This window comes from Chenopodium quinoa, unplaced genomic scaffold (assembly GCF_001683475.1).
Source record: "Chenopodium quinoa cultivar QQ74 unplaced genomic scaffold, ASM168347v1, whole genome shotgun sequence".
NCBI classification, from domain to species: domain Eukaryota; kingdom Viridiplantae; phylum Streptophyta; class Magnoliopsida; order Caryophyllales; family Amaranthaceae; genus Chenopodium; species Chenopodium quinoa.
Window position 1 is genome coordinate 4,232,470 of NW_018745684.1, and position 16,315 is coordinate 4,248,784.

General features: G+C 35.1%; 1 protein-coding gene across 1 annotated transcript; it reads right to left on the bottom strand.

The window, feature by feature from the left end:
* Positions 1–1,233: 1,233 nt before the first annotated feature.
* Positions 1,234–15,464, bottom strand: LOC110717841 (isoleucine--tRNA ligase, cytoplasmic-like). Its single transcript, XM_021896624.1, has 27 exons — positions 14,773–15,464; positions 14,480–14,545; positions 14,239–14,382; positions 13,919–14,142; positions 12,084–12,249; positions 11,883–11,996; positions 11,503–11,600; positions 11,156–11,234; positions 10,901–11,059; positions 8,892–8,975; positions 7,808–7,941; positions 7,368–7,527; positions 7,161–7,244; positions 6,821–7,033; positions 5,993–6,118; positions 4,693–4,830; positions 4,464–4,567; positions 4,316–4,379; positions 3,904–3,992; positions 3,646–3,787; positions 3,065–3,128; positions 2,914–2,981; positions 2,446–2,568; positions 2,221–2,286; positions 1,787–1,898; positions 1,613–1,704; positions 1,234–1,499 (listed from the first exon to the last, which is right to left on the bottom strand). The coding sequence occupies exons 1-27, from the start codon at positions 15,304–15,306 to the stop codon at positions 1,395–1,397; spliced, it is 3,552 nt and encodes a 1,183-aa protein (XP_021752316.1). The 5' UTR covers positions 15,307–15,464; the 3' UTR covers positions 1,234–1,394.
* Positions 15,465–16,315: the final 851 nt, after the last annotated feature.

Here is a 16,315-nt window from a genome sequence, read left to right on the forward strand (position 1 = left end):
TTTAATTAGCTTAGCAAAAGAAAAAAAAAAACCGTACATAACATGGATTTAAAATCTAGTTTTGGAAAGATAAAGAAATTACACATTGATATTTGATATACTAGACCAACTGGACGAAATCACAAAATTACTCACACAATCACACTTTACTCACTCTAATTTAATAATTAAAAAGAAAAAGTAACAAACCATAAAATCAACACTTCTAATGACCATCATCTCCATTCTCGTTATTGCCTTGGCCACCATTACCCAATCCTAAGTTCAAAAGATTCACTCTCGTGTGAGCAGACAAAGATGTAGTAAGGACTATTGGCAGTGTTGTGAACTGTAATTGTCCCCTTTCTTAGCCATCGTGAAACAACGATTTGTTGGACTAATGGTGCATTTGGACCGAAGAATTTTCCGACAACAGTTGAGTTCCAATCGATGTTTTCCATTACTAGAGTGAGCAAGTGATTATAGAGGTAGTGAGTTGAGTAAATGAATTGTAGCAAGCATGTTTTCAGGTGACAAATGTCTTTGGAAACAAGGGTCTTGGGAACTGGTGCGACAATTGTCTTTGAAACAAATGATCATAGCTGCATAGGTGAACCTCGACCCCAGTCCCCAAACAGAGAAATGACATAGTTAATTAAGGGATGGAGTGAGTAGTAAGTAAATGGAAAAAAAAAAAAAATACAACCTTCGTTTTTTTTAGTTGACCCGTTTTAACTTTAGCACTATTCATACAGTTTTCTTTAATATTGTTTTATGATTTATACACAATGAAAAATATAGTCATGTGAAATCTTATTAGATTCGTCACGATGTATATTTTCAAAATATCAACTTTTTATAAATTTTAGTCATCGGTAATTAATATTAATAATTGAATTTGTGCATTGACAAACGTGACTAAAAAGACATATCAACTAAAATGAAATCTGGTCAAATTCATCTTGATAATTTAATATAAATATCAAATCTATTGTTTTCATAGATTTGAAAATCAAACACATTAATGTTCAAAGTATACGTTGGGAAGCATAATACTCTCCAATTTTCAATGATGCAATATTTGTGGAATTGTGGGATGATGTTTTTTTCTTTCCTGATTCCCAGTACTCCGTGGTATGGTATGACACTGTTTGGGGTTGAAAATCCGTACAACCGTATCAAACAAGACGTCTATATTACATTATTATCAGCATTTCTGTATCAAAACTATAGTAGCAACAAGGAAGACTAGAATTTCTGTGGGTAAATATTGTTTTCTTTCATTTAATTGAGAAATCTTACAAAATTGACAATAATTTGGTAACCACTCAATCATTATGTTAATAATTATAATGTGCGCAAATGAAAATTATAAAAGGTGAAAAAAAGAGTAATTAATGGCTTAAATTTGCTTTTCACCCGGACTTTCTGCTCAAATAATGATCTCCAACACTCAAGAATACATGCTGACCCAGCAATACGTCCACTGGTGGTTGATCTTTGATGCAATCGACCCTAATCTGAAAATAATATTAAGATCGGAAAAAATCAGAGCAAAGCAAGCCAATTTCCTCAAAAATAAGAGAAAGATATAAGTTACAGCAAAATACAGGGACATTGTAAATAAAAATACCTTGCCATTTCCGGCATTAAATTCAGACTTCAGCTTGTTAGAATCTCTTGATCTAAGGTAAACCTGTAAACCATGTGCGAAGGTTGTGTTTCCTGTAATTGCAAAATGTGTTGTGAGCTTCAAACCTAAACAAATAGCTAAGCTACAGTTTTCATGGGATCTAAGAGCTCAAACCTTCATATAAGCTGAGTAGAGCTTCATCATTGAACACTAATGTTGGCCTTGACAATCTAATAGTGAACGACATGTCGTATACACCGTGAAAAGTTTCTTCAGTGAGAATAACCTGTAATTGTACAGACCAAGTAACAAATGCTCAAATAAATCAGATAAAAACTGCAACATACATCTTACATAGATTGCAGGCTACAGGCATATAGGACTTAATCAATCAAAAAAATTCATCTCTTGACAAGGTTTAACAAATTCAACTCAAGCGCATAAAACTCTGCACAGGTGAAAGTGTTGCATTTGAAAAAAACGAATGAAGTATATAAAGTTGAACTCAGAGTAACACAACAATCAATTAGAAGAAAAGGTAAGATACTACAATATGCATACAAGAAAAGCTGATCACTAAGCAAAAAACAATAAACAGAAATACGTACTGTATAAGATGGCATGAATTCTGCAAGCAGTAACGGGGAGCCAATAGCCTCCCTTATGTATTGTTCCTGCACAACAAAGAATATACTCATTAGAGGATTTTCACAGTATCAAATAATAGGAAATCAGTAATTGAAAATAGTCGAAAACTAATAAAAAATTTCAAACCCACGACTGAATGAAAAACATCAAAGACAATCCATAGATTGGCATATGGATCTCATTACCTGTGAAGCCAGAAACTGCTTCAAGGTTGGTGCATCCTTGTCTGATGGACTTAAGTACACTTCCACAACATCGGTAGGTTCAAGACTTGCCTTTTTCCGCAACTTTTGGATGCGATTTACAACCTAAGATTTTGGGAATGTAATAATTGATGAGGATGATATAATTTTATTGCAGCTTTAGTTTCACTTTTTATAGACTCCTGTCAATTGAACCTCAACTCTAAATAGAACTAATCTTCAAGGAAATAGCGTACTTATAATGTGAACGCTGACAAAACATTTAACAGGATCTTGTAAATTTTATTAATACATGGCATATTCTGTAAATGAAACCTCGGCACAACAAGACCACTTTCAATTCCTTTTGTATTAGCAGAAGAATGGTATAATAACGAAGCAGATAGAGAAGATACAAGTCAATGTTTCATTCACTAAAAACACAAAAATTAAGAATTATCACTAACAAACCTCACGAGCTACTCCAGCCTCAAACAATGATTCGTCAGGATGTAAGTCAAGAATGACCAAGACATCACCTACACAGGATGTTGAAGCTATCAGATGGGTTAACAACAAACAAACAAGTCTACCTTAGAATTAATTTTACAATTATTATTACCATCTCCAGCAGCATCAACTTCCTTTTCTGTTGTATTATCAGGACGTTTGAAATCCCTCAATACCTGAAAGTTCACGTAACAGTAGTACATTTTAATAATTTAATGACTTCTGTAAAGCAAAGTAAATTCTAGGGGTACAAATGAGCAGATGTGAGTACATACTTGATAAGACTGTTCAAATTTTCTTTTGGGTTTTGAATTAGAAAAAAGATCTACGTAATAAAAAACTTTATCCTCACTGAGTTCAGAATTTTAGTTAATTTCTGCCAGATTAGACAACACTTCTGTGTTATTGTTTGGACTGTGTATCCTCTGACTTGATATTAATTTGCTTGACACAGTCATATAAGAGTTCAGGCAAATTATATACTCCTAATTTTGATCTTCATGTCAAATGAAAACAGGAAGCTTCCAACATTCCTAGGTCAAGCTAACCATTTCATGTTTTATCACAGAAAATAAGCAAAAAAAATAACAATTGATTATCCAACATTTTCATTTTTAAAAAAAAAGAAGAAAAAAAAAATTATAGCAAACTCTTAAACTTAACGTCACATTAAACTTTAGCACAGAAATGAACCTTAATGTCACCCAGCTTCAAACAGTGGCCTGCAATGGTTACTTCTCCAGCTTCCTCAAATGCTAATATATCTTTCTGGGACATTGCCTTGACTTCCTTTGCAACCACTCCCATTGATTTGCCAAGCCTCTTCCCAAGCACACTAAGAGAACAGATGCACGTCATAAGTAAAACCAGATAAAGTTTAGCAAATAAAAAAGCACTTCAACTCCTCCCCCTCAACGGAGAGAGAGAGAGAGAGTTGTCTAGCATACATACCTAAAATCAGGCTCAGCACGAAGAGAAGCATATCTCAACGGATCATCACAGGGAACCAGAGATCTTATGTTAAGCTCTTCCAGAACATACTACAATTCACAGACCAGTAAACAAAACAAACAGTTAGATGAGAAAATTTTCTTGTGATAGAAGGTTAACAATTGAGAAAGATATAAAGACAACAGAACACAGTTCTCCAAAGAGCACAGAAAATGTTTTTACAAAAATCACAGAAAATTTTGAATCCTTCTCTATTGCTTTTAGGATTTCAAGGGGCAGGGCAGTTTGAACGAAAGAGGTTAAATTCATCGACTGATGGAAATCTTTCCTGTTAAGGTCCCGCTCCCGTACACATGACACAACTGAATTAAATCTAAGCAATGGACACAATACACCTTTGAAATACATGTACCTCTTTTAGTTTCCCGGCAATATCATCAAGAAAATCTTTGTCAGGATGCACCACCACCATCTCCCTGTACTCTCCAATAACAAACAAGTCTCATGAGCAAGTAGAAACATGTAATAAAATAAAACAGCATAAAAGTTACAAATACTACCTGAGGGGTGTCTTTAAGGGCTTGTTGTGGCGCTCACGGATATTACGTGCAAGATCAATGATTTTCGTCATCCTTGAAACACTTTGTACAATGCGCTCTTCTCCCTAGAATTGAAATATTAAATTACGGAGAGATTGAGTCAAGATACCTTTTACAAAATTAAAATTAACTGGAAAAAAACCCCAGTTTTTTTTTTTTTTTTTCTTCAAGTTCATGCCAAAGAGACTACCTTTCCTTCGTCTTCAGGGATACTGCAATAATGAATGCTCTCTTCAGCCCCATCACGAACCTTTCTCAAATTTTGGTAAAGAACTTCGGTAAAGAATGGTGTCAGTGGAGCCATAGCTATACATGAAGTTAGCAGTACCTATGACCAAAAAGTCAGATAATAAGTGAAAAATGATTCAAGAGCATTATCTAACAGATTGCTGCAATGAGCTATAATGGCAGATCTTCCCATGCGTAAAGAAAGGTCATTGACTTCCAGACCACTCAGCATATTAACTTTGAGACGGAAGATCTTCAAAAAGACTCATTTAAACCACCAATAGACTCTTACCTTCAGACCAAGAGGTTAAGAGTTTAATTTACTCATAGCCAACCACCTATTGGGCAAACGGAGGCCTGAGCTATAGGGCCTAATACCTTTAAATAATTTTAAAAGAAACCAGGATAGTTTACTGATACTGACCCACGGAAACACATTACACAATACATTGTATAACCTCTTCACAGTAGAAACCCTTGCCAACCAAATCCATCAGAAAAAAAAAATACATATGTCACTAGTAAAAAAGAGGTTTGACAGTTTCTAATGCATGAGTGCACAGTTGCATCAAACATGGAATATGGATCCATGTAATAATCCAACATTATCAATGTGAACGTATGAGATGCCTGGAAAGCAAATAATCAACATATATGATCCTCAAATCTTTTATGAAGATTACGTTATAGCTAACTACCATGCAATGGCCTAGACAAGGGAATTTATGATACAAGGCTACACTAGTTCATGCAAGGCACTAAGGCTATGGTAAATAAAATGCCGATATTGAGATCCGTTACTATACAAAATGATTTAATCCTATATCAACTCTTAAAAGAATACTCTACAATTCCCTCTGTTTCAATATATAAGGAACCCGTGATTCACTAAGTTGTTATTATCTCTTGATTACTATTAGCACGTGTTAATAAAAAACAAAAGAAAAAAATACAAAGTATATATAACCTATTTAAAATGATCTAATGGTATAGTTTCTATTTTTTATCTACATAATTTACTAAATATTTGCAGTCAAAGTAAAATATCGAAAATGTGAGACTTGTGAATTGAGGACTAGAGGTAGTGTAGCCTGTTAACTGATACAAATAGATGGACATAAGAGAAAGAAAGTAAAACCTTATCATGCTTGAACCAAGATCACTCTTCTAAGAACATAAGATTTTATTGTAGGTCAATATATATAAGCTAGCCTACAATGAAGGATCGATAATCAGTACTCGGGTGAAGAAAAGTAACATACATGGTAAAGAGTGGACAGTGCAATTTTGCAATCTTCCTCTCCTGTGCGACCTTTTAGCCGCTTACGGTTAAACCTTACATAAATATTTGTCAGATCATCAAGAAATTTTAGTAGTTGAGGAACCACCTGCAAAGGACATAAAGAAGTCAAAAACAATGTCAAGCAATCCATATGAGTAGTTGGTCTAAAGAAAAAAAATTCAAATTATCAGCACACTGCATGGGATACAACTCATACAAACCAGGACCTCATAGACCCCTGGTTTAAAAGAATTGTTTGCAAAACAATATTAACTTAACAAAGATAGAATCCTCTAGCAACCTGGTCAGAAGAAAAATGAGACAACCATACTTTACAGAAGTCAGTGAAAACCTAGATACAGACCTTACAAAGTAACACCAAAAGAAACCAGAAAGACATGAATAGAAGAGAGCAATATATATTTTTTGTAGCAAAATTCTATCTTTTTACACCAAGTTCCAATTATATTTAGAATAAAGGATGTATGCGAACTTGTCTCTAGAATGGCAAAAGAAGCTACTTCCATTAAAAATGTTTAGCGAAACATGTAGATCGGTATGCTACATAAGATGGGCAATGCAAAGGTAGATAATGTTAAAAAAAAAATCGTTTTTCCCATCAAAGTGCATAGCAATTAAAGGGCCCAGACACAACTTTAAAAGCTGTGTGTTATAAAAAAGAAAAAAAAGAAAAAGGGATATACCCTAACCTGTAGAAAGATTGGTGCCTTATCAAAGGTATAATCATTCATAAGGCACTCACATGTATAAGAATGAAATTTCATTTGATTAGTAATTAGTTACAAACCGTATACAATCGATAAGCCTCCATTTCTTGTCGGACAAAATGAACCAGGTGTTGGGTCGCCGAATTGATCCACTGGTCAAGGACATTGGAGGAATTCTTTAGCACACTTCGATCAGTTGGAATAAAAGTTCCAAAACCTTCAATTTCAAGTCTCTTTGCATTCTGAACAAGAAATCTGTATGCATTGTACCATGGGAGGAAGACATCTCTGATCTGCACATCAATCAAACAGACAATGATAAAGCATAATGAAATATTAGCATAAATCAAGAGAAACAAGAACTCTAAGGGATGACACTCTCAAAACAAATAACTAAGAATATAGAGTAATAGCCCTTACCATACCAAACACACCATCTTTTTTAAACCGTAAAGGTTCTGCACGTACAACTGGCGAATTTACAATATACAACCGCAACGCATCCTGAATAAAATGTACACCATGTCAAGACTTAAAATCACCTTGTCAAATCTTAAAATTTCCATACGGAAAGCTGCAGCAAAAGACTGAACAAATGGAAAAAAAGGAAAATTATAGAACACTTACAGCTCCATACTCATTAAGAATTTCTGATGGTGCAGGGTAGTTCTTGAGTCTCTTACTCATCTTCTTCCCGTCTTCGGCAAGGACAAGCCCATTGCAGATAAGATTTTGGAAAGCGGGCTTACCAAATAATGCAGTGGAGAGAACCATCAATGTGTAAAACCTACAAATGGATGTGAATAAATAAAAAACACTAGCAACTATACACCACATACACATCTTTTGCATTGTCTTGTCCATGATATAAGGACAAAAAGAGCAACAATAAAAAAGGTAACACTAGACCACTATGAAAACTTAGATTTTCTACTGATTATTATAAATCACCAAGGGTGAAATTCATCAACATTAAATCCAATGCTTCTATATTGTCTTTAATACATAGACCTAAAAGCAACTAGGACAGCATAAGGAGTGTTGATTATAGAGAGGAAGATACTAACCATCCACGAGTTTGATCCAGACCTTCAGCCACAAAATGTCCAGGGAAATTTTTTTCAAATAGCTCACGGTTTTCAAATGGATAGTGAATGTATGCATAAGGCATAGCACCACTCTCAAACCAGCAATCAAAAACCTGCAAAATAATAATGTTAAAACATACTACAACTTTTTACTCATTTTACCCATACATAACCTTTTTCCATACAATAAATGGAGGAATAAAAGATAATGTAAGCTCTGCAAAGAAAATTTGCACAATTTCCCTTTGAATCAAAGGATATTAACATGTTTACAAAAATTCAGACGAATTAGTTCTACTATAATTTGTCAGACTACTGCAACTAAGCGCAATGATGCCATTACCTTCCAATGCAAACATGTTACTCATGAATTGTGAACAGCACAGTTTAGCTGACAACTTTAAATAGCATATGTAGCTTTCTTGGCTGCTCTCTATTCACAATAATAAAATTTACTCTTATCTACCCGTCAAAAAAAAAAAAAAAAAATCTCTTATCTAATAAAACTTCTATATCAAAAAAAATTAAAACAGTTGTGTTTGTATTTCCTTTTTTGGAACTTCAAAAGATTTAAGTTTTACATAAGATCTCTATATGCAAGTCCATTACACAAACCCCTAGAACTGATACGTCAAAAGTTAGGCATGATGCCCGAGATTATAATTTAGAACTTCAAGAAAATGGTAGCCAACGGTCTAACAATCACACCCCCTTCATAATTAATTCCACCTCCACGTATAACATCAATTATACTCTCTTCGTCCCATAATATAGTTCCTGTTTTCCTATTTTGGGGATCCAAAATGTTGTTCCAGTTTATATTTTTGGGCAGTCTATAAAGACCATTATACCCTCACTTTTTTTTTACTTTATTCATTGTACTTCCTAAATTACCCTTGAATTTTGCACATGCCTTGTACTTTTTCCACTTTCTCAATATAACTTTTGTCTATAATTGTACTTTTCACTTTTATTAATGTACATCATCCACTTGTTCCACCTATTTCTTAACTATTTTGTGGGACAGAGGGAGTAAATAAAATTGCTGATTAAAATGTCTTACATCATCCACACGCTGGAGGACGCCTTTTCCATCCTGGGATGGAATAGTAATGTGATCAATGAAGTGCCGATGCAAATCAGTAACCTGTAGAAGATATACCAGTTAGTAAAGCACCACTATAGAAATGTATTCAATTCAACCAACAAAAAGTAAGGACATAGGGAATGAGAAAAACACAAGCTTTATATTCCAACCATAATATTTACCAGACATAAGACATATCACATGGTGCAAACGGCAAATTTTCAATTAACCAAACCTTCATTCCCTCCATATCACATGAGAATCAAAATTTTCCTCCCCTCCTTCAGTCATTGCTTTCACAGGAAATTTGCCTACTACTAACTCATTTCCCTCTATAACTTCCCCTAACCAATTTTGCTTGCATGGTATGCCACGTAAAAGCAACCTTTAATATTCTTGACTAGTAATGCTAAACACAACAATAATCTGTAACAGATCATTAAGATTGAAATGCCATATATCCTAAATGAATTTTCTTGAAAAAGAGAAGAGGGGCCATTTATACAAGTAGCAAGTATTCAGAAGATGAATCAAAAATGCTAAGCCAGCAATAATCAGTTGCCTTGTCCACTAAACATTCACAAAACGGAAAACATAGGAATCAACACAGAACCCACCATTAACATTAAACAAAAAAAAAAAAAAACAAAAAAAAACCGGCCTCATCATAACCAATAACACAAAATAACTTGGACTTTAATAACAGTTTGGAAAAATTCATGGGAATTATCCCACCTTTGGGACGTTCTTTTTAAATAATCCCACCTTTGGGATATTTTTAAATAATCCCACCATTACCCCCCAATCTTTTTTAATAGTCCCATTTTACATGGAATTGGTTGAGTAGGTAATTTTATTTTTTTTGGTTTAAAGTACACGTGTCACAACATAATAAGTCAAAAAATAACTTTTAATTTTAATTTTTTTGAGAAAAGATTATTACTAATTAATTTTAATTAACTAATTTAAAACTAACTTTTCTAAAAATAATTAAAATTAAAATCTATTGTGTTTTCAAAAAAAAATTAAAAAAATTGCCCAACCACTAGCCCCGACCACCTCTCCGCCCCACCATCGTCCCAGTCCCACCACGCCCAGAGCGGTCACCACCCCAACCCCAACCCCTTCCATCGCCTTTTAACCACCAAACCCATTACCGAAAATCCGAAATCAAGGCATGGAAATGAGAGGAGGACTGAAATCGCGGCGTGTGAAGGGGAGAGGGGCCAAATTCAGGGCTAGGGTAAGGGGAGGTGGCCGGAAAAGGGACGGGTAGGGAGGGAGCAAGAAACGTGGCGGAGAAGGGGAGGGAGGTCGCGATCAGGATGGCCGGACAGGGAAGAGTTTTTCGAGTGTAGTTGGTGGTTCAAGGGGAGGGGGAAAGGGACGTTTCAAGGGGTAAGACAGTCGGCGCGGCGCTTTGGGCGCTGGTGGGCAGACAGCGTGGAGGGCTGGTGGGAGTGAGCAACCATGGAGGGTGGTTGGGCTGGTGGGGGTATTTTTTTTTTTTTTTTTTAAATGAACCAAGTGGTTTTTTAATTAATTAAGTATAATTTTTTTTATTTTTTTCTTTTATTTTTAGACCAATCAACTGCCGACACGTGTCATGTAACTTGCTATAACAAGTTAAATGACCGGTTGAGACCATTTAAAGCAGATTGAGTATAAAGGTGGGATTATTTAAAAAAGAACACCCCAAAGGTGGGATTATTCCCACGATTTTTTCCTAACTGTTTTAGTCAGAGCAAAAACCTCATGTTATAAATTACAAATTCACTATAAAATAAAAAGGAGGGGTTCTTCTTTTCCTGAGTTCTTCAAAAAAGTAGTCCCAAATCATCAAGTTTTTATATCAGATTATGACTATAAAAACATGAAACTGCATGATAGCTAAGAAAACTTATTAAGTATACATTGGATATAAAAATTATCAATAAAAATGCAAAGTATCAGCTTAGCCTTAAGTAGTAAAGAATATGACAAACCTTTTCCCCTGATTCTCTTTCAAGTTCTTCAACAGAAGAAATGACTCTCATTTCTTTTCCATCCTCACTCATCCAGATAGGAAGCGGTGTCCCCCAAAATCTGCTTCTACTCACGGCCCAATCTCTAGCATTTTCAAGCCAATTGTGGAAACGTTTCTCCTAAAATTATGAAAATAAAAACTTGAATGTTAAAACACGGCAAAAAGAAAAATGAAGACAAAATTACAACATATGATGATATAAATGAAATAGAACCTTGACAAAATCAGGAACCCAATAAGTCTTTTTATTGTTCTCAAGCAATTGGTCTTTGATACTTTCCACTCTAATAAACCTACAGATAATTAGCAAAAGATCAGTTAGTAAGAAAAATGTCTTAACATGCCCTTGCATAAAAAAATAAACATATTCAGCTATATGACACATAATGATAGCTAAATACTTCATTAAAAATATCTTGATTGCCCAAGATAATCCTCAATACAGAATGTAAAATTGTAGCAAAATGTCAGGATAGTAATCAATTTTCACAAATAAAAATTAGACAATCAATTCTCTACATAAAGTCAAAAGCAGTTGCACAGAAAGCCCAATGTACATACCAGCTGGGAACAGCTCTATAAATAAGAGGAGTTTCAGATCTCCAACAGAAGGGATACGAGTGAGTAAAACTTCCTTGTTTGAGAAGCCTGCCTCGTTGCTGCATAACAAAAAGAAATAGCATGAGAATTTCAAACTTGCATCTGTACAGACAAGCCAATTACAGAAATAAAATAACAAGCACCAGGAGTAGCGGTACTTCACCACATGGGAGTGACAATACAAATTAACTATTTTAATATGCTGCTTCAGTTTTCCCCATAAGATCAAGAATGCTGGTAAGCCAAGGTCAATCCAAGCTACAAAATACTTTCTTCCTTTAAAAAACTTTTCTTTTATTACAGGGAGAGAAAAGGGAATGAGAAAGATCAAATATCCTTGCCTTTACTGCATTAATAATTTCCTTATCAGCATCCTTGACATAGAGTCCTTTAAATTCAGAAACCTTTTCGATGAAGCGCCCATCTTCATCAACAGCTACAATCAAGTCTGGCCCCTGAACATGCCAAGTGAAAAAGTCAGTGCCAGACAACTAATGTAGTGATTTCCAATTTAAAAAAAAAAAAAAAGGCTTGTAGCTAACCAGTTCAATTATTTTGTTTTCAAGGCAAACACGATAATCATCTTCTCCAAATGCTGGAGCACAATGTACAATTCCAGTTCCACTATCATCAGTCACATAGTTGTCTGCCACAACCTTGAAAGCCACCTCAGAAAACTCATTGAAATAGTCGAACAAAGGAACGTACCTGCAACCATGTTCGTTACATTATAATTTTGAAAACCAGAAACAAGAGAAAGTGAAAAGAAAAGAAAAAGAGAAGACAAGATGCCCTCAAAAGATAAGATTAAGCCAGATTCACAAATCACAACATTTGAGTTGTCCTTGAGCTTTAAATAAGCAGAGTTTAATTTTTTTATTAGTATTGTTGCCACTATTTCTATATAATAGAGAATGAATAAAACAGAAAACAGACATGAGAAACTCATAGAACGAAATTTGCTGGTAAAACGCCTAATCAGAACATGGAAAAGACACTTCAGCCCAACAATTGGCATACTGGAAGTATTTCAATAAAGGCAAACTAACTACGCCAAGATAATCATTTTAGGTTCTATGAACCTGACTCAATTCCAGAGGTGGGCAAAGTATCCAATAATATCATAATCTAGGAGACTAGGACTGCAATAAGCAAATATGATATTAGAGGAAAAGAGACAAAAAAGGCTCGTGTCTCAAAACCAATTCTTGATATAGAGAGAAACAAGTCATACAATGATGGGGTGCTCTCTTATTCAACAAATATTATAGAAGCAGAATACTATTAAACTACCAATCCCTAGTCCCATCCAAGATCACAAAAATGTAATGATACAATCAGAGAAAAAATTCCAAAATGAATCCCTTTATGAAACAATCATCATATGTTAATCCTGACCCTTGATTTAGGAAAATCAGCTCTTTCCATAAGATTATATAATGGCTCAGATAATGACTACAGAATTACAGAGTATATGATTACAATAATTTTCAATTCCAAAAGAACCATTGTATATTCATCCCCCCCCCCAACTTATAAGTCACTAATCTCAAGAAAACAAAGATCCAAAAGCTCCCCCAACAAGTACATGACTTCAACCTCCCTCCCTTCCTTGAGGGGGCCGCCATAAAAGAAGCTAAACATTTACATGGAGTGATGGAAAGCATCTGCACACAACCAAATTACCCCTCTCATACAAATATTTTTTTTTCTTTTATATACAGGTGTAGAAAAAACAAGATTCTGCATCAGCATCCTGACTCTTCGGGCTGAGGCCAAATATGTAAGATACCCATCCCCTAACAGAATTGTCCTGGGTGCTACCAAGTATTTGGTAGTGAAGCAACTGAATCTCATTAGCTGGCATCATTCACAAGAGACCATGGTGTAGCTAAAATATCACAGATGGTCAACCATAAATTTTCCGAAGCGCCCTTTGTTTCAAAGGGTCTCCTTTCTTCTCATACAACATATTATCAAGTCTATCATCCTTCTCTACAAATCATTCATCTTTTGACCAAAGATTTAAAAACAATATTCTAGCGAATTTTTCTGGGATAAGTACTAATAGCTAAAGGAAAATATGTATGCCTAGGCAGGGCTACAGCGATCAGCAACTCTTAGCACATATTACAGTGACAATGGTGTCTTGATGAAGTCCAACAACAGTAACTTAAAGCACCTTTCAACTTCATGAGACATTTTAAGCTCATTTGAACTAAAACCACTAAATGCTACCAACCATCTCAAGATAAATCACAAAAATATGAAGTGTTATCATCAACTACCACCAAAATGAAACAATTCTTGAGTAAAAGCACATAAGTGTGAGTATGGAGGGCACATAATATAAAATGCCAAGAGAGAAAACACTTACTTCAGACCCACCAAGGATGCACCTGGAACTTTCTCTAACAGTTCGTACGAACTATCATCCAAAGCAGTTTTCTCAGAAGTGGAACCCTTAGTTTTAGACTTAGTATTCTTGGCCTCACCACCTGATCCATTCGGTAATTTCTCAGTTTTTACTTTATCTCTAGGAAGCTGTGACATACGAGACTCTGCAACCACATACGTAGCACCGGTAGCTTTGCTCCTGACCTGCACAAAATATATACACACAATGCGCGATTATAAGGAAGGGTCCATGTAAGAATGAAATGCTAGTCCATATCAACAGAAAAACAAGATACCCACCTTAACATAGACAAAATTGGCATTGACACACAATGCTAGATTACTAGGAAGAGTCCATGGAGTTGTAGTCCATGCCACAAGCGACGCATTATGAGGATCATCCACAATGGGAAAAGTCACCAGGATTTCAGGATCAGGTACTTCCTGCATCACTTATGCTGTTAAATAACAGCAACAGCTCAACATATACACCAATTTTGTCTAACTATGACAAATTAAAGCAATTAACAATGCCTCCAACCTTATAGTTAGAATTGGCCTCAAAATTCGATAGAGGTGTCTTCAGACCGGTACTATACGGCATAACCTGCAAAAGACAGCATATACATAATCGAATCAAAAGAGCATACGCAACCATCCACACTCAAACCAAAACCTTAAACCCCACATCACAAAACAATCAAAAACAGCATATATTATCTAACATAGTCCATTAAACCTCGGAAGTAAAACCCGATGCTAAAAAATCAAATCCCGTCTACACCACTACCCCTCCGCGACACTCAAAAACCCGAAAACAAAACAAAACCATACCTTAAACCCTCGATAAACAAGCCCCTTCTGATGCAACTGAGAGAAGACCCACCAAATAGACTCCATAAAATCCAAATCCATAGTCTTATACCCATTCTGAAAATCAATCCATCTCCCAGCTCTCCTCACAACCTCCTCCCATTCTTTAACATACCTAGAAACAATTCCTCTACATTCTTCATTATACTTATCAATTCCCATATCAATCACATCGGACCGACTCGTAATACCCAACATTGAATCAATCTCATGTTCAACAGGTACACCATGACAATCCCACCCAAATCGGCGGGTCACATGATGACCCGTCATAGATTTGTACCGGGTTATGATGTCTTTAATGGTACCAGCAAGAAGATGGCCGTAATGTGGGAGACCAGTAGCGAAAGGGGGTCCATCGTAGAAGGTGAATTCTGGGCAATTTGATGTTTTTTGTAATTGGGTTTCGAATGCTTTGATTTCATCCCAGAACTTGAGGATTTTTTCTTCTTCTTTAGGGAAGGAGAAGTCTTTTCCCTCGCAAACGTCCTCCATTGTTGAAGGGTGTGAAGAGGAGGAGGAAAGAGAAAGTGCGGCGGCGGAGGTAGGGATAGTGGCTGAGTTTGGGGGAAGTGTTGCCTTGGAGAAGACGGATACAAAATGGGGAATTTAGAGAGGTTTACCGTTTCAGGCTTTTTTTTTTTTTTTTTTTTTTTTTACTGACAGAATAAATGTATTAATTAGTATGCGGATTTTTCATTAAATGCCACTGAGTTAATGCGTCACCATATACTACACAAAATTTTTTAATTCATCAAATATCACTCAGTTAACGTACGTTAACACAAAATATCATTTTTTGTAAGCCGTTAGTAATTAAGATTAATTGTGCCACGGCAACTTGTAATTGGTTGTTATTAATATTATTTAATTACTTAAATAAAAAAATTTTAAAAAAAACAGTCATGTAGGATCTTAAATTGATTATTCTCATAAAAAATACTTTCACAATATAGTCATGTAGGATCTCAAATAGATTCGTCTCATAAAATACTTTCACAATATCAACTTTTTATAATTTTTACTCTTATACAATGATAGGTATTTAGCATATAAAATATGGTTTGTGATGTGTAATTTCATCCTTGTTGCAATATTATTGGAACGGAGGAAGTATAAAATATGATAATACTTCATAAGTTCATACTCCCTCCTTGTATTAATAAGTGTTACACTTTGACCGACATATAATTTTAGGCAATCACTACAAGAAAATAACTTTTTCGTAGCGATTATTTCAAAATTTGGTATCGATTGTAATTGCTACCAAAAAAATCCCAACGAATGCTTTTTCGATACAACATTCGTTGTTACCATAGCCTTTAGTAGTGTTTTTCGCTTTTGCTGGGTTGTTCTCAGTAATCGGTACGGAAAACTACATTCAATCGTGGTGATTATTGTAGCAGTTATATTCGCTACAACTGTTGAACTCATTTTCTAAAAAAAAAATCCCTACTTATAATCTATCTAAGATTCGAACTTACAACCTCAAGCTCAAATATTA

What these genes read in the sequence shown, in the direction of transcription:
- LOC110717841 (XM_021896624.1), bottom strand. Translation starts at nt 15,306, where the DNA reads ATGGAGGACGTTTGCGAGGGAAAAGACTTCTCCTTCCCTAAAGAAGAA. An exon ending in AGCAGTTTCTGGCTTCACAG is followed by an intron (nt 2,287 to 2,445) that starts GTAATGAGATCC and finishes TTTGTTGTGCAG; the next exon opens with GAACAATACATAAGGGAGGC. An exon ending in TTAATGCCGGAAATGGCAAG is followed by an intron (nt 1,500 to 1,612) that starts GTATTTTTATTT and finishes TATTATTTTCAG; the next exon opens with ATTAGGGTCGATTGCATCAA.